Here is a 26,434-nt window from a genome sequence, read left to right as displayed (position 1 = left end):
GGTGTTTGCCACAAACAGCTCCTGTAGCCTTGTTTGATAGTTTTCCTTTGGTAATTTATGTCAGGTGGGGTTGGGAGTGACTAGGCCTTTAACTGTCTTTCAGTTGGGGAAAATACTAAATTTCTGCTAAGTGTGGTGGTGCTCCCTTATAATCCCAATACTTTGTTGACTGAGGCAGGAGGATTCCTATGAGTTCAGATCACCCTCCTGAGACATGAATTTTTACATTAAGAAAAAAAATGCTAGAGTAATATGCCTTAATGCATATGCTGATGTTAACAATCTGATGTATTATGCAGGCTTGCTTGCTTTTTTATTTTGGTACCAGGAATCCAAACTCGGGACCCTGTGCTTGCCAAGCAGACACTGAAGTCCCTGAACCTTTCTTGCTTATTTTACCATAACAATAATTATCTTGCTCTTTGTCTATCATAGTAGTGTTCCCTTGTGGCTTCAGGGAGTTCTGTTGCTAATGTATCAATGGCTACATTGAACTTTTGCTCTGAGGAGCAGGGCTGCAGAGACCACCCTTACACATGGACTCAGAATCCTCTGTAACAAGATGCAGGCACTTGGCACTTTGGATATGTCAAGGTTGCCCTCGGTCAGTCAGCTTGACTGTGCTTGCTGCATCTGTATATAGATGGCTTGAGATTGAAGCCATACTGTAGCAGTGGGTGTTGAGGCGATGCTGTGGTCCTTGCAGGCTTGATTCTTGAATATTAGCCTCTTCTTTCCTTAGACCACTTGGAGGAAGGCAGAGCTGTCCCTTTTTGCCAGGGAGTACATGGCCAGAGCAAGTGGGGCACAGGAAGTAGGAAGTAGGTGTCTCCTAGAGTCCTGTTCCATTTTTTGGGGGGGGTACTGGGGATCAAGCTCATGACTGGGCTTGCAAGGCAGGTGCTTATGCCCCAGAGCTAAATCCCCAGCCCCCCTTATTCTTTCTTACCCCTCATTCTTTGAGTTACTGTTGATTCCACACCCTTGCGAGTTTCCCAAGGCATAAGGCAATGAAGTAGTGCTTATGTTTTATTTAAATAGGGTAGAGTTCTGGATTGCAACTTAAATTGCTGTGTGTTTTAAATCTTTGTTAGGATTTTTTTTTTTTTTTGTCTTTTTTGAGACAGGGTCTCACTATGCAGTTCAGGCTGGCCTTGAGCTCACTCTGTAGCCCAGACTGGTCTTGAATTTGCAATGATGCTCTTGCGTCAGCCTGCTGAGTGTTGGGATTCAGGAGTGTGCCACCATGCCCTACTGTTATATTTGTGCCCAGGGATCGAACCCACAACTTTGAGCTTTCCGGGAAGATGCTTATGCCACTGAGCTAAATCCCCAGAATGGGGATTTTTTTCTCTGCAAAGTATTTAAAAGATAGTGGGTGCCTATAATTTTACTGCAGTTAATGACACCTAGTTATGGGTATTTCACATCTATGAACATCACTGCAGCATCATGTCCAACTTCTATTTATTTATTTATTTTTATTTTAAAAACTTTCCTTAGTACCTGGGATCGAACTCAAGTCACTTGCCAGGCAGGTGCATATGCCTCTGAGCTAAATCCCCAATGGCCAACTTTTTGTACTTGTGCAGTTCACTTGGACAAATTGTTTTGATAACGCTGATTACTATGCCAAGGGCTAGATTGACTATAGGACAACATGGTGCATCACAGGCTGGTAGACTGCAGGCACTGAGCAGTTTGCCAGTGCTTCTTGAGTCACGCAGATGAGCAGATGCTGTGTTTTGCATTGGGTTTCAGATCGAGTAACCTGCTTGGGGAGCCTCGGCTTCAGCCTTTTAAGATCAGGTGTGATAAAACTGAGGTTTCAGATAATCACTGAAGCCTTATTCTTTCCTGCAAGGCTGATCTTTCCTGGAATTTCCTGGAGGTTCCTTGCCAGCAAAAGCAATTACCTGAGACCTGATGCTGCGCTTCCAGGCAGGTGGGAAACCAGTTGCTGTTTTGCCTTGTGCTGTGGCTGCTGTAGTATAGGATTCCTCCCCTCATGAAGCCCCGGGAGTGATTCTCTGGTTTATTTTTGTTAGTGAGGTTTGTACCCAAAGCTTGTGCTTGTTGGGCAGGTGCTCAAGAGCTGAACTATATCCCCAGATCTTTTGGTTTTGAGACACATTGTCCTGGGTGATCCTATGGATTAACTTCCAGAGTAGCTGAGGTTACACAAGCTTGTCATACCACATCTGGCTTTATTATGCCCATACTCCACTGCCTTGTGGTGCCTGTAAGATTTGTCTAAGACATTAGATCCAAACTCCTCATCTTGGGCAAAGCATCTGTTTCTGCTGAGTGGTGGTATACCCTGTAAAATTTGTGGCTTGGCTTCTCAGTCACTAGGCACGCATAGGAAACTTGCCATGATTCCCATTGGAATTATGCACAGTGGAAATCACTAAGCAAATCAGGAGCAGTTCAGTGGAGGAATCCTGAATTAAAATTTCCCTTACCTGGGCAATCATGGTAATGCATGCCTGTAATCAGCTTTTGGGAGGATCATTATGAGTTCAAGACAAGCCTGGGCTACAAAGTGAGTTCAAGGCCTGAACTGCATAGTAAGACCCTGTCTCAAAAAGACAAAAAAAAAAAAAAAATTCCTTCCACAAGGCCTTTTAAAAGCGGGAAGGAGTGTCTGTACCCCAACTGTTTTACTTTCTTTGTCCTGGGGTTGGAGGTAAGGCAGAAACATTCAAACTCCCATCATCCTAACTGACCCCCCTCCTATGTGTTTGAGGTTTAATTAATGTGATTACCATTTACAAGGTGCTGTGAAATAGCTCTGCCCCTGACTGGCCTGCAGGAAAAGAATGGCCTCAGTTCTCAGCTTCCCTGTTTAGGAAGGGGAGTCTACTTGGGGGCACCCCTTACCTCTGCATGCCACATCATATTTGAGCACGTCTGACCTGGTCCCAGCCTTGTCACATGGGGAAGGGTCAGAGGTCACCTGTCCTCACAAAGCTAGGCAGCCTTCTCTGCCTAGGAAGGAAAATAGTCAGCTGGAGGACCCTGCCTCAACAGGGCAGTGCCTGAGACCCTGGCGTGGCTCATGCATTATGCATAGTTTTAAAATTCTTCTCTGCTTTGTTTCCAGTGTGGTGGTTGATTAGGCATGTGCCCTGGACTGTCTGGGCAAGAGACTTGGCACTGCCACTTTGCTGGTGACTTAATTCTGAGTCTGTAAAACAGCAGGTTGATGAGGGGACCTGCCTCAGGATGGGGTAGAGCTGGGGGGATGTACTGTGGGAACCTAGTGATGTGTGGTAAGGACAGGAAGTGGACCATCACTGTCCTCCCTAAAGCCAGTGTGTCAGTCACTGGGAAGGAATCTCTTCCCTAGGGAAGTAACACAGGTTGATGTCCAGCACTGGACCTATCAGATCACATTAGATACAGCCACTGGCAAGTGATGGTGGCCACATATCTGTGAAATGCCAAGTTTGAATTGCTAGAAGGTGAATAGGCAAAAGGGAGAAAATGTGATTTTTATCTAGCATTATACACCATTTCTAATAATTTCTGTCTCTTTCTAAGCATGTAGCTAAATTTGTACATTCACATTCAATTTCCTGGGCATTTGATCAAGGATGTGTTTTCAACCTGTATTTGCTAAACCTAAGTTCTGCCACTGAGGAACATACCCAGCTTTTATTATGTTGATTAACCACCTGTTACCTCAGTCTTCCCATCTGCAAAATAGGGTTAATGGAATCACATATACTGTTAGGGTTAAATGAATTAATATCAATATTATGGGTCGGACACAGAATAGCACCTGACAGATGCTAAGCAGTAGAAGCAAATCACCTTATCAGATGAGGATTTATGTATCTGTCTCTGTGAGGGTAAGAACCAGATGGCTTGGAGAGGTCTTAGGGGAGAACCCTTCCAAGCTTATTAGATCCAAGAAGTAAGGAGGAATCTTCCAGGCTGGGGAAACAGCAGCAGCACCTCCTGGAGGCTGGATGGTGTGGTCTGTGCTGAATGCAGCAGCGAGAGTAGCTGGGCTGGGTGTGCTGTCTGCATGGTTGGGACTGAAAGGTGGTGAGGGGAATTAATTTCATTGCAAAGCCATCATGATAAATACACAGAAGAGGGGCTGGAGTTTAGCTTGGCGGGGTAGGTGCTTGCTTGGCAAAGGCAAAGTCATGAGTTTGATCCCCATTAGAAAAAATATATAGAGCAAAGAAATGTATAATGAGGTGACTGAGTTGTGTATTGGGAAGAAGGTATTTCTTGGGCTGTGTAGCTCATTCCAGGGCAGCCAGTTAACACTGGCACTGAAGGCAGGATTTGGGGGCCTCCTCCAGTACCTGTGGGGATAAGTACATCTAGATTCAGGAGGCTTTTCTGAAACTTTGAAATCTGGCATAGGAAGGGGTGCGGCTCATATTTCAGACAGACTGGCAGACAAGTAGGCACTGCTAATACCCTGTAAGAAGAGAGGTGCTGGTTAATTATCCTCAGCTCTGGGCCTGCAGCTCTGGGCTGCAGGGTCCATCTGGGTCTAAGAAAAGGGGGCATTGTTGTCTGGCCTTATGTTGATATAATTCAGAATGCTCTGAGGGACTGAAGTCCAACAGTGCCTGAGAGCCCACCACGGACCCTGTTCCTGGATGAGAGGCCCACTCACTCCTTCAGTGTGGGTCTGTGATCTACTGCCAGTTCCTGATTACAAAGCCCATCTTCCACGCACAAATGCTTGAGGTGTTGGACCCTCATGGAATCTCCCACTCCAAGGCTCAGCCATTCATGCCAAGCCACTTAGCTGATTTTGCCTGAGGTGAAATGCTTTAAATCAATTATCTTTGTGGCAGCTTTTCTGATATTCTGGCTGCCTGGCCTCATAGCATTCTTCCGGGTCAGGACTTGGCTGGTGAAAGGCAGGCTAGAAGACAGGGTCACATCCAGACCTCAGGGACAGGTCAAGGAACTTCATGCTTAGCAAGAGTCCTGGAGCTTGAACCCAAATAACCCAGGTCATATGGTGTAGAGGTGTCATCGGTTTGGGTGTATGCATATGATTGCCTTTATCAGGGTTCTTTTGTTTGTTTTTTTGAGGCAGGTTCTCACTATGCAGTTCAGGCTGGCTGGCCTTGAGCTCACTTTGTAGCCCAGGCTGTCTCAAACACAATGATCCTCTTGCCCCAGCCTCCTGAGTGCTGGGATTACAGGCGTATGCCATCATGCCCAGTTTATCAGTGTAATTAATTTCATTTCTTCCCCATTTTCACATCTTATTATATCACTACATATTGGTTATAAAGATAGGATTTCATTTTGGCAGAATTTGGCCTTCATACAACCTACTTTGATCATGTTAAACTCCTATCACCTCATTCATTATTCAGCCCTCCTTCAGGTATACTTTCTAGTTTGATTCCTATGCTGGTTTTTTTTTGTACTGGGAATTGAACTCATGACCTACAACTTGTCAGGCAGGCGCTTATGCCTCTGAGCTTAAATCCCTGGCTCTCCTATGATGTATTTTTACCTCTCTATTCCTTGTCCTTTTGCTCCCCTTTCTGCCCTCCTTGGTCCCTTTATTTTTTTTTTTATCAGTACTGGGGATCAAACTCACAACCTGCCTGTTTGCAAGGCAGGTGCTTATGCCGCTGAGCTAAATCCCCAGCCCTAGTCCCTTTATTTTTATTAGTACACCTTTGTAGCACATAGTGACTATATTGATCATGGTGAGTTGCTGGTGCACGCATGTAACACATCTTACAGCTTCCCCTACCCACCCGCCCCTCTTCCATCTCTTGGTTCCCTTCCTATGTGCAAAAGATCTGTCACCCGGTTCTCTATTATATTTTCTTTTGCTTTTTTGCTCATAGTCCTTCTCATATAAGTGAAGCTATCTTTCTTTTGTCTGATTTATTTTCCATAACAATCTCAAGGTGCAAACCATTTTCCACAAATGACTTGATTGTCCGTTATGGTAGAATAGTACTCCACTGCACATATCTACACTGTATTTGCACATATCTACACTGTATTTTCTTCATCCCTCTGATGGGCAGGTAGGCCACTCCCAAGATTTATTTGTTATGAATTGTGCAGCTATAGACATGGATATGTATATATCACCATACATTAATTCTTTAATGATATCTAACTCTTTAAGGAAGATAGCTAGAAAAGGAAGAGCTGAATGAGTTGAACGAAATTTCTATTTTTAGCTTTTTGGAGTCTCCCTATTGATTCCCACAGTTCTGGTACTAGTTTACATTCTCACAGTGTAAAAAGATTCCCTTTTCTCTTCCTACTTACTATATGTCTGGTATGAGTTCATGTTCTCTAAAAAATCGAAGAATCAATTTTAGGAACATTGGAGGTTAAGAGCACAATGTATTTATGGAGAGAAAGAAAGCTGGGAGAGACAGAAGGGGTCCTGAGCAGGTTGCCAAGGACTCTTGTCTTTTCTACGGACTTTAATAGAGTAAAATCATGGGTGACACAGGCAAAGGTGGGGAAAGCTGGGGATTTGCAAGGCAGATGGGCATAAGGTGGGACAGAACTACCGTTCTCCAATAAGATGAACTGTTTAGGTAAAATTGGTGGTATTGGGGACACACGGGGCATTGGGGACACACGGGGGGGGAGCGAGTCACACAGAAAGAAAGCAGGCATTCTTAGAGAACAGTGACTCTTTCCTTAGGGGGTTGGGATGGTGACTCCTGACTTCCTCAGTCCTTAGGATGTGGAAGCATTTGTTTGATCTTTTGTCTTGACCGCTGGCCCTCAGCAGGAGGTGTCTCAGTTGCAAGGTATCTGGGCTTCAGCCCTGGCTCCTTTGAGGGCCTAGCCCTGTCTCACTGCCTATAGTGTGACTAACTCAGCTGCCTGTAACATTTGCAGCTTTGCCAGGATTTCTTAGTGTTTGCTTGCTTGCTTGCTTCCTTCCTTTCTGGCAGTTCTGGGGGTTAAACTAAGACCTAGTATGTAAGCACTGAACCCCTGTGCTACATCATCCGCACCAATTTCTTCCCCTGCCCCAGCAATCTCTTATTAGTAGCTATTCTTTCTGGAGTAAGATAGTCTCAGGGTGTTTAAACGCGCCCCCCCCCCCCAGTGTTTTAATTTGCTTTTTTTTTTTCTCATTTGCTTGTTTCTTTCATTTTTAGCCTTTTTTTTTTTTTTGGTCTTTTTCGTTTTTATCGGTACCGGGGATCGAACTCATGACTGCCTGCTTGCAAGGCAGGTGCTTATGCCGCTGAGCTAAACCCCCAGCCCCTCATTTTTAGCCTTGAACTTACTATGTAGCCTAAGCTGGCTTCCAACTTGGAGCAATCCTCCTGCCTCTGCCACATGAGTACTAGAATCACAGGCATGTGCCTCCACTCCCGGCTGTCAATTGCCCATTTCTTTCTTTCTTTCTTTCTTTTATTTTTGTCTTTTTCCTTTTTATCGGTACCAGGGATTGAACTCATGACTGCCTGCTTGCAAGGCCGGCGCTTATGCTGCTGAGCTAAATCCCCAGCCCAGTTGCCCATTTCTTAATTGAGCCTTTAATTTTGGGGAATCCTAATTTTTTTGAGTGAGTTCCATATTCTAGATAGTCTTCTGTCCAAGTAGTATCTAAAAAAAACTTTTTCCCATTCTGTAATTATTTTTTCCCCCTACTCTGCTTCTTTCCTTTGCTATGCAGAAGCTTTTAAGCATGAAATACTACCATTTGATCCATTTTGTTGTGCTTTGTTTTTTGAGACAAGCTGGGTTAGCCCTTGTAGCCTAGGCTGGCCTCATTCATGGAGATCCTCCTGCCTCAGCTTCCCAAGTGCTGGGATTACATGTGTGCCACCATACTCTGGCATGGTGTATGCCTTTTTTTTTTTTTTTTTTTTTTTTTTTGTCTTTTTCCTTTTTATCAGTACCAGGGATCGAACTCACGACTGCCTGCTTGCAAGGCAGGCGCTTATGCCGCTGAGCTAAGTCCCCAGCCCCGGTGTATGCCTTTTTTAATGGCTTGTTAGTGTTCTGTTGGTCTTTATCTTGTTTAGGATCTTTGTACCTGTGATCATTAAAGACACTGTCTTGCAGTTTTCTTTTTTAGTTGACTGTTTTGGAATCTAGGTTTCTAGTGAGTTTGATGATACACTTTCCTTTTCAGCTTTTCATTGCAGTTTGAAGAGTATAAATGTTTGGTTTTTCCTTCAAGTTCTTGTAGAATTTAGTAGGGAAGTCATCTGGTTCTGGGGTTAATTATGTTTTTTTTTGTTTCTGCCTCAATTTCATTGCCTGTGATTGGTTATTCAGGATTTATCTTTTTGGTTCAGTTTCAGTAGTTCATAATATATTTAGAAACTGTCCGTTTCTTCTGAATTTTCCAGTTTGTTGGCATACAGGTTTCTATTTACACCTTTTGAAAACAAGTTACATCATGTACAGATACAAATTTATCAATGATGAATGTGACATATATCAAAGAGTGTCAGTAAAATTAATAAAAACATAATTTTGAGACAGTGTTGCTGGGTCACCTAGACTGATCTTGACATCTATTTATGCAGATTGGCCTTGAATTCTTGGCAATCCCTAGTGCTGGGAAGTAGTTTTTTTTCTCTTTGCTCTGCAGTTCAGTCTGGCCTCGATTGTAGCTTGCAAAACTCTTACTGCCTGAGGCTCCTGGGATTATAGGCTACCACACAGCGTTTTTTTAATACCAAATTTTATTAATTACTGCTCTGACTTTTTTTTTTGGTCTTTTTCCTTTTTATAGGTACTAGGGATCGAACTCATGACTGCCTGCTTACAAGGCAGGCGCTTATGCTGCTGAGCTAGATCCCCAGCCCCCTGCTCTGACTTTTATGATTTCCTTCTTTGCATTGGCTTTGGATTTGCATTCTCTTTCCCCTTTCTCATTCCGTAATGGGCTCCCTCCTATGTTTTTGTGACCTAATTAGGGGAATGTACACTTGTCTTTTTGCAGGACTAAGAATTGAACCCAGTCCCTTAGCATTGACCTATAATCTGCAGCCTACTTTGCACCTTCTTTTTGAATACAGGTTTTAAGTTGCTAAATTGCCTAGGCAGGGTTTGAATTTGGAATTGGCCTGCCTCAGCCTTCCAGAGTGCTAGGATTAATGGTATGTGTCACCATGACCCACTGTTTGTCAGTTTTCCAAGTCTGACTTATTTTGCTTAATATAATTCATCCAGATATATCCATTCGCTTCAAATGACCAAAGTTTTTCTTTGTATGAATAATACTCTTGTGTGTATAAACCACATTTAGTCTTCATTTGTAGTTTTTGGTTTTGTTTTTCAGGGTTAATAGGGATTGAACCAAGAGCCTCAGTGATGAGCTATGTGCCTGGCTCTTTTATTTTTAATTTTGACAGTCTAAATTTCCCAGGCTGTTCTTGATCTTGATATCCTTCTGCCTCAGCCTCACAGAATCCTGGAATCCTAGGCTGGTTCATATTTTGGTTATTGTAAATTGTGCCACAATAGGGTGGGTATGCAGGAATTCCTATAGTATGCTGAATTAAATTCCTTTGTGTGTACGCCAAGGGGTTGTGTGACTAGATCAAATGGTAGCTCTATTTTTGAGACAGCATCTCAATAGTATAGGTGGTCTGGGATACAATATCCAGCCCAGGCTGGGTTTGAATTTGCAGTGATCTTTCTCCCTCAGCTCCCCAAGCACTGGCGTGTGATACCATACCTGGCTCGTTAGTTTTTTGAGGAATCACAAACTGATTCTATAGTGGCTGTGCTAATTTACATCCCTGTTATAATAATAGTGCTTTTCTGTTATGCATATGCATATTAATGACCCTGAAATCTTGGTAAAGTTTAGCTAAAATTCTAACCGAACTGTTGTATGAAGGTACCAGAGGTTCCAAAGCTCAAAGCAGTGCTACTCTATTGGTGGTTGGTCCTGGGCAACATGGGGAAATAGGGAAGGTCTATACTTGGGATGGGCCTGATCAAAGAATGAAAAGAGTTTACCTTAAATCTGGGACATACTATAAATCCACCTAGGGCTGTCACTTGCCTCTTCAAACTGAGTCCCACACCGCCCCCTGGTGGACACTGTACAAGTCCATCTAGCAGTCAGGCCCCCACAGTTAGTGCTTCTAGAAGGTGCCGGAAGTCTAGAGCCCTTGACTGGTTGGGCCTGGTGAGTCTCAGATAAGGGCCAGGCAGGGCAAGGGTCTGACTTAGCCAGACAGAGGCTTTTTTTGGAAAAACTTTCTCAGACGGTCCCAGGATAGTAATAGGGTGTGTCATTAGTAAATGATTCCCGTTCTTTGTAGGTTCTTTGTGTTTCAGAACCACACTCCGTGCCTAGGCTTCATTTTTGCCAACCAAAGGGAATTTAAAAAGTCAAGACCTGCCGGGAGTGGTGGCTCATGCCTGTAATCCCAGTACTCGGAGGCTGAGGTAGGAGGATTGTTGCGAGTTCAAGACCAGCCTAGGCTACAAAGTGAGCTCAAGGCCAGCCTGAATTTCATAGCGAGCCCCTGTCTCAAAAAAGACCAAAAAAAAAAAAAGTCAAGACCAGTAACTTTTGGAAATTAGGGCTTAAGTTGGCACTTGGGCCCCTGGGCTAACCCAGTCTAAACTTGATCCTAGTTTACCTATTAAGTCTCTGTAAGTGAGGGCATGGTGCTGGAACCAGGGCCTGGAACACTGGGCCAGTCCTCTACCATGGGTATGGCATTGGCCTTTGATGTGACTTTTTTTTGTGGTGTTTTTTTGCTATGTTCTTGCTACATAGCCCAAGCAGGCTTGGAACCTCAGCCTCACAGCCCCACACCTGGCTAGATGTGTGGTCTACCTCCCCCCGCTTTGAGGCAGAATCTTGCTGTGCCTTTTAGGCTTTCCTTGAGCTTATTTTTTTTTTTTTTTTTAATTTTTTTTTTTCTTTTTCATTTTTATCGGTACCAGGGATCAAACTCACGACCGCATGCTTGCAAGGCAGGTGCTTATGCCGCTGAGCTAAATCCCCAGACCCCTTGAGCTTATTTTGTAGCCCAGGATAGTCTCAACTTGCAACGATCCTCCTGCTTCAGCTTCTGGACTAGCCCCTAGATGTGATCTTTTAAATAATTTTTGTTAGTGTTGGGGTGTGAAACAGGGCCTTTACACTGAGCTGTGTCTCTGAGGTATGTCTTTTATTTTTTTAATTTGAAGATAGGAAGCTTAAGTTACCCAGGCTGGGCTGAAACCTGTGATCTTTTATCTCATTCTTCCAGAGTGCCAACAGTAAGGTCTGTGCCACAATTCCAGTTTGATAGGATTTTTATTTTTTAAATCTTGGAAACAAATCTGGTCTCTTAGTAGTATTTTTCTATAAAAGGGCAAAGCATCTTTGGAAAGGTACAGGTTCTTAGCAAGTTTCTAACTTGTGCCCATGTTACAGCTAGTGGGCCAGGACCGAGGTCCTATAGCCCATCAACCCATCTGCAGATTGGCCCTTTGTCCTGCCTGGTATACCTGGTGATAATGCAGGTGCCAGAAGGAACAGTAAGGGGAGACCAAGCCGGGAGGGAATTTGAGGCTGTAGCAGACCACAGGCTTGCTGGCCTCCTCTTTAATTACCCCCTGCCCTCTGTGCCTCTCCTCCATCTTCTTGGGAATTTGGGACTAGGAGCCCCAGCTGCTGAGGAAGGAGGCCAGTGATTGCCAGGCCAGCAGACCAATGGGCCCCTCAGCATGGAGTAGGGCGGGGCTTGTGCTGCCATGGAGAGGGGAGAAGCTGTTCTGTAGGGAGGAGGGGACAGTGGGAAGAGGACCTGGAGGTTGAGGAGAAGGGAGAGAGCAAACAAAGGGGTCAGGAGGGAAAATAATGCACTGGCTTCCTGAGGCCCTGCAGAGACCAGGGACAGAGACATCTAAGGCCAGCTGCCTGCTCACTCACAGGGGCAGGCAGGTCCTAAATGGCATTGTTTGAAGGTGCTGGCTAATTGCACAGAGCAGCCTGAGCCTCAAACACCAGCACCACCCTCTCTGTCCCGGGTGCTGGCAGCTGAGCCTTCGGGGCCACCTGGCCACATGGAACCAAGTCCAGAGCCTCCGACTTTGGTGAGGGGGCAGGCTATGGGGAGGGGCAGTCTGGGTGGGCTCTTGGGGCAGAATGTCACCCTGACATCAGGTCATAGGCCTCTATGCCTGAGGACATAGAGCCAATGACAGGAAGTTTGGGGGTGTGTTGCATCTTGGCACTCCTAACTCCATGCTATCTACTATTCTGGCTTCTCCCACAGGAAACAATGAAGGGAGACGCCAGACACCTTAACGAAGAGGAGGGTACCAGCGGGGGAGATGACTCTATTGTCATCATCAATGGGGCCTGCAGTGACCAGTCTTCCGACTCCAAGGACACCCCCTCGCCCCCAATCCTGGAGGCCATCCGCACACCGGAGATCAGAGGTGGCTGGGCCAGTGGGGAGTTGGGTGGGACCGGGGCTGACACAGTGGGAGGTTGCTGTAGATCTCCTGCAGGTCCTGCGTTTGGAGGGAGATACACTGCTACCTTCCCCCCCACCTCCAGAAGGCAAAAGATGGCACCTGTGAAGGTGTTTGCAGAGCCAGACCCTGTCACATCTCTGCCCACCTTTCTGTGCTCACCTCTGTTGAGGACTCTGAAGAGAGAGGTAGTGAGAGTCTTGGTCCCCTGTGTCTGCCAGCATCACAGGATGCTGCTGTACAGGCTGGGTCTTTGCCCTTTGACAATATAGTCCTTCCCTTGGTGCTGGCTCTAGGGATACGGTAGAGCCAGGCAGGGTGGTCTGAGGCTTAGTTCCTGTACCTTTCCTTGGCGGCTCCTGATCAAGAACCTGCCACCTTGGCAACCCCATGTAGTGTCTCTTGCAATTACTTTTAAAATGTGTGTAAAGCACCCCATTTTTGCACTGTCCTCTGCAATAACTTGTCATCACATCTGAGGACTCAAAGTAGACCCACAGGCAGGCAATGATTGTTTATTTACTTGTACTTTGTGGTCACAGAATTTTAAAGCATCTTAAGTGATTCCATGGCTCCTTCCTCAGTAACTGCAGGAAAGTTTGTGTCCCTGACCCTGGCCTTGTTCCTCATTGCACAGTGCAAGGTTTAGGGACATTGAGACTTGCTAACCCCAGAGGACAGCCATTTGGAGAGACCCCAGGCCACAGCCTGGGGAGTTCTTGTCACCAACGCTGTTCTCCAGGTACTGCCTGCCTCTTCTGCAAACTCAGACAGTGTTTCATAAGCAGGTCGCAGATCAAGCGCTCGCCTGTCCAAGAGGGAGGTCTCGAGTCTGCTCAGTTACACTCAGGTATGGCTTCCCATTTCAATTCTGATGTTTAGGTACAGTTCTTTAGTGTTCCTCAGGGATGACCTGAGGCTCACAAAAATTGTCATTTAAAACTTTTTAGAAAGTTTTAAAAATTTTACTAAATTAAAAAGTTGTGTTTTAGGGGCTGGAGATTTAGTTCAGGGACACAAGTACCTACCTACCTGTGAGCAATTCAGGCGTGACAGGTTGCCCTGCTGGCTGCAGCCAGCCAGCCAGTCAGCCAGTCTTGCATATTCTTTTTCCTTTCTGTGATGTGTTACCGTGAGGTTTTATCCTGTTTTCAAACTAATCCTGTCTTGCATTTGTGTTCCTGTGGAGAGGTATGTTATAAAATCTTTGTGGGTGATAGAGTGCTTACATAGTATGTGTGAGGTTCTTGTTCCATCCCCAGCACCTTCAGTACCAGCAAAATATCAAAGCAAGGTAGTTAACAATATTTTGAGTTTAGCTCAGTGGCATAAGCATCTGCCTGTCAGGTGTGACGTTGTGAGTTCAGCTCCTGCTACCTTGAGTCTTGCATTAATATTATGATAGGTTTCAATATGCTTATTTTTAACTATAAAAGTATCTTGGTAGTTGACAATCTGGGCCTCTTTATTATTATGGGATTAATATTATGGATTTTTAAAAAATTTTTGTCTTTTTGAGACTGGTCTCACCATGAAGTTTAGGCTGGCCTTGACTTCACTTTGTAGTCCAGGCTGGTCATGAACTTAACAATCCTCCTGCCTCATCATGATGGATTTTAATAAGGTTTTTTTTTTTTTTTTAAACTATTTTGCTTGTGACATAATTTAGAGTGTTGTGGCTGGTGGCTGGATAAGGTGGTTCAAACCTTAACCTCAGCACTTTGGAACACTGAGGCCGGAGGATCACAAATTGGAGCACATCCTGAACAACTTAAAGGCCCTGTATCAAAAAGGGCTGGGAATGGAGTTGAGAGAAAGGCCCCTAATTTCGATTCCCAGTACTGAAGAAAGTTGATGTCTTTTCCCTTTGCGAAGGATCTGACTGGTGATGGAGACGGGGACGGTGAAGGGGAAGATGGAGATGGCCCTGACACCCCAGTGATGCCGAAACTCTTCCGTGAAACCAGTAGGACTTCACTGGAAAGCCCAGCAGTAAGTTCCCACGAGCTGAGCCAGGCATTCAGTCCTGTATAGAAAAACCTGCACCCCGCTAACTGAGAGCACACAAATGATAGCAAGATGTCAGCAAAGGTGCACACATTGTCAGGGATGGAGGTTTCCTCTTGTGTGGTGTGCCACTCCTTTTCTTGCTGTGGCATATGTTGAGGTTTTTCTTGGTTCTATCTTGTAAGTCATGGATTGATGTTGACAGAGCCATTGCTCTACTGTCAGTTTCCGGTGGGAGAGCGCACATTTCTGTGGGTCAGTTCTGTGGCTCACATGTAGAGTCTGAGGACTGGATTGGGAAGACCGTTACTCGTTCGTGAACGTCCAGTCTCTAAGAGACGTGAATACTTGTGACTGTAATCTCGCCTGCCAGGCATGGGGTATGTTACTCCCATTTGAGACGAGAAGATTTGAGTCACCTCCCCAAGCTTACACTTCAACTTCTCCTTGTGTACAGAATTCAAATGCAGGGCTGCAAGAACCAAAATTATGCCTTTTTTTACTTTTTTTTTTTTTTTGTCTTTTTTCTTTTTATCGGTACCGGGGATCAAACTCATGACTGCCTGCTTGCAAGGCAGGTGCTTAGGCCGCTGAGCTAAGTCCCCAGCCCCTTGTTTTTGAGAGAAACATAGGGCTTGGCTTAAGTACTTCTGACTTTAGTAAACCAATTGGCCTAACTAATCCTATTTTGGAAGAAAAGGTTTTGTACAAGTGTATATTTCTTTTTCAATCTCAGTTTGTAGATACATACTTTTCTGAGCAGAGCAAGATCTGTTGGTAACTGTCATGGTGACCTAACCTCACCTCCCTTATCCCACTTAGCAGGACAATTTTGAGCTAGAAGTCAGTCTAGAAGTTTCTGATTAATTACCATGTCAGTTCCAGTAGGTCTGAGGTCACTAAGGACCCTTGAGCACCTCGAGCCAAATGCTCAGCCTCCTGCTGCAGTCCCCATTCATTCCTCCAGGTGCCTCAGCCCCAGTGCTTATCCTATCTTGCTTTCAGGTTCGAACTCGAAATAACAGCAGTGCTTCCAACCGGGAGAGGTACAGGCCCTCCCCACGGTCCACCCGAGCCCGGCAGGGCCGCAGTCACGTGGAAGAGACCCCCGTGGAGTTCCCGGCTACCAGGGTTGGTCCCCCTACCCTGGTCTTACCTTCTGGCCTGTTTTTCAGCATCTTGCTGTTTGTTTTCTCTCCTGGGTGTGGGTAAGCTTCTCCTAGGCCAACGGCTTCTCTCCTGTCCTGGTCCTGGATGGAACTATGCAACCCAGAATGTCCTGTTCGCTGAGCTCTTGCCTCAACTTGGAATTGAGCTGAAAGCCACTGGTTTCCAGTGCTGTTTTCTCTCCCTAACACCTTCAGCTGTCTGCGCAGCCCCAGTGGGTCCAGCAGATTCTGCTTTTCGCCAGGTTGAGTGTGCTGTGGGTGCTTCCACCGGTGACGCTCTCTGAGCTCAGTCCCTGTAGCCTGTGGTCATTGTTTCATCTCAATTTGTGTCCATCTCTGCACAATTACACTGACTTTCTTCTACCACTCAGGGAGACTTGCTTCTGGAAAACTGTCCTCGGTGGTTTCTGCCTCCTTCATTTGTTTCGTTACCCTTTCTGTGTGGGGAAGCATTGTCTCTGTCACCCACTTGCTTTGCTATATCAGGGCTCTAACCGTGTCCTTCTGCCCACAGTCGCTGAGGCGGCGGGCATCTGCAGGCACGCCATGGTCATCCCCTGCCAGTCCTTACCTCACCATTGACCTCACAGATGACGATGTAACCCCGCAGAACAGCAGTACCCCTTATACCAGCCTCGCCCAGGAAAGCCAGCAGGACAGCCTGGAGTCCTCACAAGTGGATGCCGAGGGCAGAGACACCGATGACCTGGAGTATCAGGTACATGAAAGCATGTGTCTGAATACTCTGAATATAGGCAAAGAAAAACAGTTGCTGCCTACTTACTGTTGGTAACTTACAGTGATAAACTGCTGCTACAATTTCAATCACTTCTGTTTCTTTGGGATTTTTTTTTTTCTTTGAGACCAGGGTCTTGCTATGTGTGCCAGGCTGGCCTTGAACTCAAAGGAATCCTGCCTCAACTTCCCAAATGCTGAAATTACAGGTGTCACCACAACACCCAGCTTATTTGATTTTTGAGGCAGTGATCTCACTATGTAGTACATGCTAGCTAGCCTTGAACTTGTGATCCTCCTTCCTCAGCCACCATTGTGCTAAACTTATGGGTATGAACCACTATGCCAGGCAATTTTTCTAACTTTTATCATAGTATTTGAATATTTATAATTTCCTTCTAGAGATAACATGACCTTTACTTTATACTAGATCTTCATCCTAAGTCAAGTATCATGGTTACCACGTGAATACTGATTTTCTATACATTTGTTACAGATGGGAATATTTGTGTATAAAACATGTAATGTGATTTTTTTCATGCATATGATTATACACTGGCTTTTTACTTAAAGCTAATAGCTGCCTCACATGTCTGTAATACATAGTTGCAGCATTACCCAGTGGCATTGTTTCCTTAAGCTCTTGACACCTGCATGTATGGATGTGATTAGATTGCTTTTTCGTTTTGGTTTTGAGAAAGGGTCTTATTACGTAGCTCCGGGTGAACTCAGAAGTCCTGGTGATCCTCTTGCCTTTGGCTTGAGAGTGGTGGATTTATAGGCATTCATCACCTCCTCCAGCTGCCTTTTTCCTATGTTTAGTGCATCGAAGTAAAGTTCATATTCTTTATTTATGGTACCAAGGATTGGGCCCCAGACCTTTTGCACTGAGCTACATCCCCAGTATTTTATTTTTTAAGAGACAGTGTTTCTTTACTGGCCAGGCCAGTCTCAAATTTGTGGTTTTTTTTTTTTTTTTTTGCTCAGGCTCCCAGAGTGCTGAGACTGCCGGCATGGCTGCCACCCCTGATTAGATAATACTCTGGTAACCTGACATCTCATTTTTTTCCACCTTGGTACTGAGATGGATTCAGACATGCTCATACTAAGGATGCATTCTTTCAGTGAGCTCCACTTCCCCTAAGCTGGCACTCATGCTTTAAGACAAGCTAATAATTGCCATCAGTGTTAGTAAACAGAATTTGACTATGATGATCTTTCTTTTTCACTGTGATTCCTTCATGTGGTTTTTTTCCAGGATGGGAAAGAATTTGGCATAGGGGACCTTGTGTGGGGAAAGATCAAGGGCTTCTCTTGGTGGCCTGCCATGGTGGTGTCATGGAAGGCTACCTCCAAACGCCAGGCCATGGCTGGCATGCGATGGGTGCAGTGGTTTGGCGATGGCAAGTTCTCTGAGGTGAGTTCAGGGTGCGGCAGGGCCTGTGACCCTCAGGCCTGAAGTCTGACCTCCCTTCCTTTCGTGGTCACATTGACAGCTTTGATCCTCTGTTATGAAGGACAAAACTCTTACTGTGATGGGAGCTGGAACAGAGAATTGGGTTCTGTGGGCAGTAGGAGCTCTCAGCGGACTTGCACATCGAATGCATGTGTTTCTCTGGGATGAAATGACCAATATATCTAAGTATAAACAAGGAATATTGAAAAGGGATGCAGACCCAATTTGAAGTTCAACTTTCCCTGTGAAGTATGTGATGTGCCTTGTAGAACATTGCATGCAGATTCCTTTGCTGACCAGCAGAGGGAGCAGCAGGACAGGTGTCCTGTTACTATACTGGCCTGGAAGGAACAGAAGGCTGAGAGAGTGGGCAGTTAGCTCCTGTGAAACTAAGGAAGATGGACTATTTGTAACTGCTTGAGCTCAGTGAGGCTTGAAATGTGCCTAACAAGGCAAGGTCTAATGCTAAGAAGATGCAGGTCAGGACTGGTAGAGTTTTGGAATGAGATTATGATACAGGTCTGGCTTTTGGATGTATAAGGCCTAGAAATACACTGATCCTGCTCAGGACAGGCCTGGGTGTGGCTTGTTTTAAGCAACTGGCAGTTTTTAAGTAATTTTGGCCCAGGTCAGGGTGGACAGGTCATAGACATAATCGTAACTACAGGTGCATCTAGAGTGAAGTCCAGGGCTCTCAGCTCAGTAACAGCCGATGTTAATGTGGATGAGACATGGATGTACCTGTCCCCAGTCATGGTGTCCCAGTTTGAACTGTGAAGGATGTGGATGTCAAGCTTTTGGCCATAGGAGCTCTTAGGACTTGTACCATCTGGCTTTTCTGCTTTTTCATTTCTCTCCTTTGGAGCTGACATCTGTGAGCCTTCTAGCCATGAATAGTTTCTAGGCTAGTCATGGTGAAACTTTAGAACCTTTCAATAGGTTCACCATCAGGCCTGTAGGCTAAGGTGTGTGCTGTCTCTCTTCTGAAAAGTGGCCCTGTGGAACATAGGTAGATCTTCAGCACAGATGTGGATGATACTGATGATGTCTTTCTCTTTTAGGTCTCTGCAGACAAACTGGTGGCTCTGGGGCTATTCAGCCAGCACTTTAACCTGGCGACCTATAACAAACTGGTTTCTTACAGGAAGGCCATGTACCATGCCCTAGAGGTAACGTGGGAGTGGGCAGAGCCCCGGCCCTGAGCAGAGACAAGAGTGCACCTGAAAGGTGGCTCAAACTCCTTACACTGCCAAATGGCTTGGAGGGCACAGGGCTACTAGGATGGAGGCTCCTGGCCCTGTAAGGGAGGGATTTGAGGCTTTGCCCTGACCTCCAGTGACAGCTGGGGGAGAAGGAAAGAACATTTGTATCAGTGAGTGGGCATGGAGAGCCCTCCGCTTTCTTCAAGTGGTGTGGAGTGCACGGCCAAACTTGGTTAGCAGCTGAGGCCAGCTGCTTCTCTCTCTCTGGGCCATGATGTCTCCTGTGAACCATCTGGCTTTGTCCTATATTCTAGCTGCACTTGAACTGCTTTTGTCGCCTTTTGAGGCAGTCTCTTCACTAGTTGCCATGTGCTTATACTACACATAAATCCACACAGTCCAGTCCATTTACTAAAGGGTACTTGACTGGATCCCTAGTTTCTTTAGGACAACACAGAGAAAACAAAACAGGTCGAGGCTGCTCCTGTACCTTAAAGCAGAGGAGCTGAGTAAGAGTCCCCTATTTGCACAGGTTCCAGTCACTCTTTGTCTACAGTAAAGTGACCCTGCTTGGTTTCTGTGGACACTTAACCTCCTGTGCAACCATGACGTCTTGCCTGTGTCCTGCACAAACTATTGCTTGCCCACTACACAGCACAGTCCAGGACAGCTTTGTAGCCAAGAAAGGGCCCATTGTGAGGAAGGGAATGTAGACCTCAGCAGCGGGTTCCCTGGGTGGGGCCTGGCTTTGCCCCATTCACTACAGACTCTGCCCTTATATCTCTACAGAAAGCCACGGTGCGAGCTGGCAAGAACTTCCCCAGTAGTCCTGGAGACTCACTGGAGGACCAGCTGAGGCCCATGTTGGAGTGGGCCCACGGGGGCTTCAAGCCGACTGGCGTCGAGGGCCTCAAACCCAACAACAAGCAACCAGGTGGGAATAAGTGAATGGCAGCACCCACTGCCTCTTGTGGGAATAGTCCTCAAACGCATGCCACCCCTACCTGCTCGACTAAGCTGTTGTGCCTTGTGGAGCAAGCATGATGAAAAAGTTTCTGTATCTGACAGCAGACCAGCCCTAGCCTTTCCTGGCTTCCCCATAGCCCCAAGTTCTTTGTTTTTTAAAGTCGGTGGATAGAATTTGTGTTTGAGGGCTGGGGATTTAGCTCGCTGCATGAGCGCCTGCCTTGCAAGCACGGGGTTGTGAGTTTGATCCCTGGTACCGGTAAAGAATTTGTGTTTGAAACATACCATCTCCTAACATTGTCACAAGTGCCTTATCTCCCCTGTTACATGTATTACATGTATATTTCCCACAATGCAGATCTTTACAGTCCATATATTTAATGTGATGTTTTCTGTTTTGTTTTGTTTCTCTCAAAAAAGTGGTTAATAAGTCGAAGGTGCGTCATGCAGGCAGTAGGAAATTAGGATCAAGAAAACACGGTATTCGCTTCCCAAATTTTGACTATGTTCTACTTCTTTTGCTCTATCTTTTTTTGATTCCTCAAGAGCGTGCAGTGGTCACTGGGAAAATCAAATTTCTTAGAGTTGACTTAAACTCCTTGCCCCTTACCTCACTCCCTACCCTCACTGATGCCTCCAAGTTAACACTGTTGTGTGCACAACCTTCCTACCTTTTCTGGACACCACTGGGGTTCCTGCCTCCTGTCTTCTCAACATTAATACCATAAGCACTACTCAATGTCATTTTGTTATTAAAGTTTCCTTGTTATTTTTAATGATTGTATGATATTGTTTCCTAGGTGAAGATTGAATTTAACCATGCCCATTAGGATTTCACAGGTGGAATCAAATATAAATTTAGGTGGAGTTGTAGAATCCCATTTGTAGAATAGGAGCCAAAGTAAATGATTTCCTATTAATGTCTTTGAAAAGAAAGGAATGGATAAAATTGATAATATTCACATTTGTTTAATTTAACAGTTCCAAAGTAATAGCATTTCAACATTCAATCAGTCTGAAAATGAGATTTCACCTGCCCATCTAGTTCTCTCTTCCAAATAATGTATTTTAAACATCTTCTGATACTAAATTTACATTGTTAATAAATGCAACGGCATTAAGTATACAATAACAATATTGAGTATATTAAATTTATAAATACAGTATTTACAAAAGTAGATTGAAGGCAAGTGTGGCTTTGTATGCCTATTATCCCATCATTCATGCTGCTAACGCACAAGGATCAACAGTTGCAAACCTGGATTAAAGTCCAAAATCCCGTTTAAAACCCCACCTTAATTTTAAAAACTGTCAGTCCAAGTGAGCCAGTTGGTCACTTGTTGACTTTCAGTGAACATTAATGGTCTATGTAAAATCCAGTTCCTTGGCCAGCAGCTATTTCAAATGCTCCATAGAGGTGTGTGTCACACCATGAGGGGCATCTTAGACATAGCTATGTCTGCTTTAGCTGTAGATCCATGTCTTCTGCTCTTTAAGGTGGTTCAAAAGGATGCAATCTTTCTCATGTAGAGGTTGAAAACCACTTACACCTGTATCCTTCAGGTTCCCAGGTAGGAGGGGATCCCATCCTGTGCTGCGTGCCCTTTGCGGCCCTGTCCACCGAGTGTGGGTGCTTTCTCATGCCCCAAGGGGCACCTGACTCCCAGAAGCAGCACAGTTTTGTCTTGGTCCTGCCTTCTCTCTGGTCCTCAGCTGAACCTCTGCTTGCCTTTCATAGAGAACAAGGGTCGAAGACGCACAGCGGAGGACTCTGCCACTTCTGACTACTGCCCCCCAGCCAAACGCCTCAAGACCAATTGCTATAACAATGGCAAAGACCGGGGAGAGGAAGATCAGAGCCGAGGTGACTATTGGGGAGGAAGAGTCTGTAGAGGCTGACTGAGCACACAGCTACAGGGGGATGCCCTCATCTCATGTCTTCTCTACCTTTCTCAACAGAACAAATGGCTTCTGATGTCCTCAACAGCAAAAGCAATCTGGAAGGTAAGTCCTCTTTCTCCTTTCAGCCCGACCTTCACATCTGTTCGCACCCCTGGCTGTCTTTCCCTGCTGGGTTTAATCTGTAACTCTGGGCCTGGTGGAGGCCCTGCCTGTTTCTGCGCCCTGTATCTTCATTGCTCCTTTGTGTCACCTGAGGGAAGTGGTTATTTTTAATGGAGACTGATTTGGCCTATGAGGTAAATAAATAGAAAAGTTCAGGTAGGATAACAATGGAAGTTCAGTCACTTCAGCCAGAGAGACCCAGAGGTAAGCCTGGAATCAGTCGTATCCTGATGATGCATCCTAAACAAAACTGAAACTAGTGAATCAGTGAAAAGCAGAAGTGCTTTGTCATTGTCACACTGGTAAGCTAATCCTGCTGACATCAGCTGGGAACTTCCCCAGACCAAAACCTGCCCAGAATAAGCCTAATGGAATGGAATGGAAGAGGAATAGTTTCTTATGTACCAGTAACTTAATGAAGAAATTATCCTTTTTTTTTTTTTGGAACACTGCCTCAACTATGCAGTTCAGGCTGGGATTGAGCTCACTTTGAAGCCCAGGCTTTTCTCAATGATCCCCCTGCCTCAGCCTCCCGAGTGCTGGCATTACATGCATGAGCCACCACCCCCAGCACAAAGAAGTATTTCTTGAGTGGCTGCTCAGTATGAGATAAGAAAATACAGACCTGAGCCAGAGACTTGAGAGCTTGAATTTGGAATAGTCTTAACAGTAATTGACTTTCGACCCATGATCCTTCATGTACTTAGATGGATTTTTTTTCCTGTGTTACTCCTTGACCATCCTAGCTGAGCAGAATAGCCTAATTATAAGGATCTAGGCTTGATAATGTAGCCTTGTGCTGGTGGATAGCCATGGGCAAGTCCTGTCATTAGTGACCCAGCGTGCCTGTAAATGCTTCAGATGTCCTGGGTCTTTAAAGAACTTGTAAGACCTTGAAATTGATTCCTGCTCAGTGTCCTGGTTCAGAACTTTCTCCCCAAGAAACCCTTTTGCTTATATTGTGTCACCTTCTATTTGTCCATGTGAACTTGACTGCCAGTCTCGGAAGAGGTGTGTGGAACTCTGTAACACTTGAAAGGAATAGAACATAAGTGTGGAGCACAGCATAAAGCTTCAAGAGTCCTTGGCACATTCCTGGAGTTGATGGTCCAAGAAATGTCCCAAGCCTTTAACAGCCGGCACTAGGTCTATAATTGCTGTAATATCTGACTCTGTCTTTGTTACAGACAGCTGCTTGTCCTGTGGTAGAAAAAACCCTGTGTCGTTCCACCCACTCTTTGAGGGCGGGCTCTGCCAGACATGCCGGGTAAGTCCTCCTGAACTTGCCCTGGATGTGGAGCCCCCTTTCTTCCTCTGCAGCCTCCGTTTTACTCTCCTTCAAAATAGCATTTGCCCTTGTCATTAGTGAAGCCTCTGCCAAGAGACAGCAGCCAGTTTTTCCTGCAAAGTGCACCAGGCTGTGGTTAACTAACAGTTCCATGGCTGTGTCCTAGGGCCACAGCCGGTAGACAAGCTTGCCCTGGCTAGCTCTGTCATCTGATTTCACAGGCATTTGTTTCTCTTGTCTGCCAGGATCGCTTTCTGGAGCTGTTCTACATGTACGACGATGATGGCTATCAGTCCTACTGCACGGTGTGCTGTGAGGGCCGAGAGCTGCTTCTCTGCAGCAACACTAGCTGTTGCCGGTGAGAACTGTTGCATCCTGGGATTTCTGCAGCATGGGGGCAATTGTGATTGTTTAATGCAGACACAGGAACAGCACTGGGAATATTTTGAACTCAAGACTGGGTACTATTAGGGTCCCCAGTGTCCTTGTGTCCAGATCTTGAATATATGGATAACGATGGTTCAAGAGTGTGTGAAGGATCAAATGAGGTGTCCAGAGAGGATCCTCCTTGGGGAGCATCTGACTAGTAGGCAGGCAACATTTCATTGCCAATACCCTGTGGCTTTAGAGGAAGCAGGATGCTAAGGAAAAGACCTCATGCTCATTGGAGAGACCTTGTGTTGTCATTTCTGTGGGGAGGTGGAATAGCTGCCTTGTGACAGAAGTATCCCTTTTCTTTGGTCTCTTCCTATGCAGGTGCTTCTGTGTGGAGTGTTTAGAGGTGCTGGTAGGCACAGGTACAGCAGCAGAAGCCAAGCTGCAGGAGCCGTGGAGCTGCTACATGTGTCTCCCTCAGCGCTGCCATGGGGTCTTGCGGCGCAGGAAGGATTGGAACGTGTGCCTGCAATCCTTCTTCACCAACGATTCAGACCTTGATTATGTAAGCTATGGGAGGGGTCCATCCCCACAGGTCCCAGGGCAACCACTCTGAAACCTCTGGAATGCGCAATTAGCATTAATGCAAATGAAGATGTATTCAAAGCAGCCTCTGCCTGCCAGAGCCTGAGGGCCCCTGCTTCTAACTCATGCCTTTTGTGTACAGTTCTGTCTCCTCAGTGAGTGGATTTCACAGGACTGCTTAAGAGAAACTTGTAGAAGTAAGCCTTGGTTAATTTGGGCGAAGAGGGTCCTTATTTATTACTCAGTTTGGATTTTTTTTTTTTTTTTTTTTGCTGCTCACAGTTTTGTAGCAGTGAATTTACCATCCTTAGACCCCTTGGGTCATTCTTGGTAAGGATGAAGTGCAGGTGTGCGCATGGGTGTTCTGGCTCTCTGTACCTTGTTTGTCCCACTTGTCTTCAGAGACCTGAGCCTCCTGTGCCAGCCTCCTGAATAGCTGGAATGAGAAGTATGCTCTGCTGCACCTGCTGACCTTGTCTTTGCTGTCGGCTCTTGTGCCAGTGCAGCTGTGTCTCAGGTGTCAGGATAGAATGGCCTTTCTGTGCCAAGTGCAGGCTGGTGTGTTGTATGTTGTAACAATTATTACTACGTTTCTGTGCCAGTCACATTAGGGTTTAAATCTCGCCAAGGAGGACAGACTTGGATGTTGAGACTGCTCCTTTATCTCCTTTATCCTGCTTCTTTCGGCAGGAGGCCCCGAAGTTGTACCCAGCAATTCCTGCCTCCCGAAGGCGGCCCATTCGAGTCCTGTCACTGTTTGATGGAATTGCGACAGGTGAGTGGTTCACCTGAGGGCTCCACCGCCAGGTAGTGTGCGTGTTACTCTTGTGTACTTGTGTTCCTCCTCCCCACCTTCCCCCTCACATATTTTGTTTTCTGTATGTTTTTTTTTTTTAAAGTGGAATAACAGACGTGCATCCCTACACTTGGCTCTTTGTTGTCTTTAAAGGATACATGTCTCAAGCCTTCCATTTTGTTTATTTTATTCAAGTATCTGTAAAATGAGTTTTCATTCCGTGTATGTCCAGTTAGCAACAACTTTACCACCATTTGCTGTCTTTGTCCCTGTTCCTTTGCCAAGGTTTCCCCAAACAGGGAGTAGGCACAGGCAATTGGCATGGCACCTTTGGAGCTCTCTACCTTGACAACCACCTTTATTTCTACTTTTTAAGAAAAGTTTTAAAGGATTTAGTAAAGCAACAGTAAAATGAAACAAAAAAACGGTGATGGGACAATCGGAAATCTACCATTAGCATCATTATGATATTGCATATTGTTATCCTCTAAATAGTTCCACAGACTACTGATCCCAGGCCTGCAAAGTCAAACAACATAAATAACAGATTGCTTTTCTACTTCAAATCTCATCTCATGTCACATTGTCTAGTTGCTAATGGGTGTCCCAGCACAGGACGGGGAGGCAGCTTCCTTGATGATTCTCCCTGCCACTTCTCCACGGGTGGCAAGGCTCTGTGGCAAGGCTCTGTGGCAAGGCTCTGTGGCAAGGCTCTGTGGCAGGGCTCTGTGGCAGGGCTCTGTGGCAGGGCTCTGTGGCAGGGCTCTGTGGCAGGGCTCTGTGGCAGGGCTGTGCTGGCCCGCAGAAGGGGAGGGCACGGCTTCCTTGCTGTTCTGCCTGTTTGGCAGGGCCTCTGCCCCTGCTATTGTTTGTTTTGTTGGATTCCTGAATTCTGTCTCCATGTGATTGAAGTCTCAGTTCAGATCCTTCCTGTGTCCATGGGACTCACTCTTTCCTTCTCTTCAAGTTGCCATATTCCAGGGTCTAGACACCAAAACTGCTTCCCACTCTGCCATTTTCCTGGGAAGACTCACTTCCACTCTTATGTCTGCCTGGCCCTTCTAGGGTACTTAGTGCTCAAAGAATTGGGTATTAAAGTGGAGAAGTATGTTGCCTCAGAAATATGTGAAGAGTCCATCGCCGTTGGAACAGTGAAGCACGAGGGGAATATCAAATATGTGAATGACGTCAGGAACATCACAAAGAAAAACGTAAGGGCTGATCTCTTTCCTGTCTTTTGTTGTTTTGTTAGGAAACAGGACTTTGCTATATAGTTCATTTTGATCTTGAACTCCCTTCATGTAGCCCAGTCTGCTCTAAACTAAAACAATCCCCCTCCTCAGCCTGCCAAGTCCTTGG

At 45.7% G+C, this 26,434-nt stretch overlaps 1 protein-coding gene across 10 annotated transcripts in view; it reads left to right on the top strand.

The window, feature by feature from the left end:
- Dnmt3b (DNA methyltransferase 3 beta) overlaps window positions 1-26,434 on the top strand; it is a 43,837-nt gene that overhangs the window by 8,029 nt on the left and 9,374 nt on the right. For 4 of the 10 annotated variants that reach the window (XM_063248515.1, XM_063248511.1, XM_063248517.1 and 1 more), the window contains exons 2-17: window positions 12,231-12,396; window positions 13,221-13,282; window positions 14,308-14,424; window positions 15,445-15,570; window positions 16,123-16,326; window positions 17,602-17,760; window positions 18,861-18,968; window positions 19,791-19,935; window positions 20,388-20,447; window positions 21,706-21,831; window positions 21,927-21,971; window positions 23,219-23,298; window positions 23,565-23,677; window positions 24,076-24,259; window positions 24,970-25,054; window positions 26,141-26,286. In XM_063248515.1, the coding sequence (XP_063104585.1) occupies window positions 12,237-12,396; window positions 13,221-13,282; window positions 14,308-14,424; window positions 15,445-15,570; window positions 16,123-16,326; window positions 17,602-17,760; window positions 18,861-18,968; window positions 19,791-19,935; window positions 20,388-20,447; window positions 21,706-21,831; window positions 21,927-21,971; window positions 23,219-23,298; window positions 23,565-23,677; window positions 24,076-24,259; window positions 24,970-25,054; window positions 26,141-26,286 (1,920 nt within the window). In that variant the 5' untranslated portion in view covers window positions 12,231-12,236. The remainder of the gene's footprint in view (window positions 1-12,230; window positions 12,397-13,220; window positions 13,283-14,307; window positions 14,425-15,444; window positions 15,571-16,122; window positions 16,327-17,601; window positions 17,761-18,860; window positions 18,969-19,790; window positions 19,936-20,387; window positions 20,448-21,705; window positions 21,832-21,926; window positions 21,972-23,218; window positions 23,299-23,564; window positions 23,678-24,075; window positions 24,260-24,969; window positions 25,055-26,140; window positions 26,287-26,434) is intronic. The other 6 variants (XM_063248519.1, XM_063248513.1, XM_063248516.1 and 3 more) reach the window with 3 other exon arrangements.

Source organism: Cavia porcellus, unplaced genomic scaffold (assembly GCF_034190915.1).
Source record: "Cavia porcellus strain 051 isolate PalLab524CR breed Dunkin Hartley unplaced genomic scaffold, mCavPor4.1 scaffold_5, whole genome shotgun sequence".
Taxonomy (NCBI): domain Eukaryota; kingdom Metazoa; phylum Chordata; class Mammalia; order Rodentia; family Caviidae; genus Cavia; species Cavia porcellus.
This window is presented reverse-complemented; position numbering and strand designations above follow the sequence as displayed.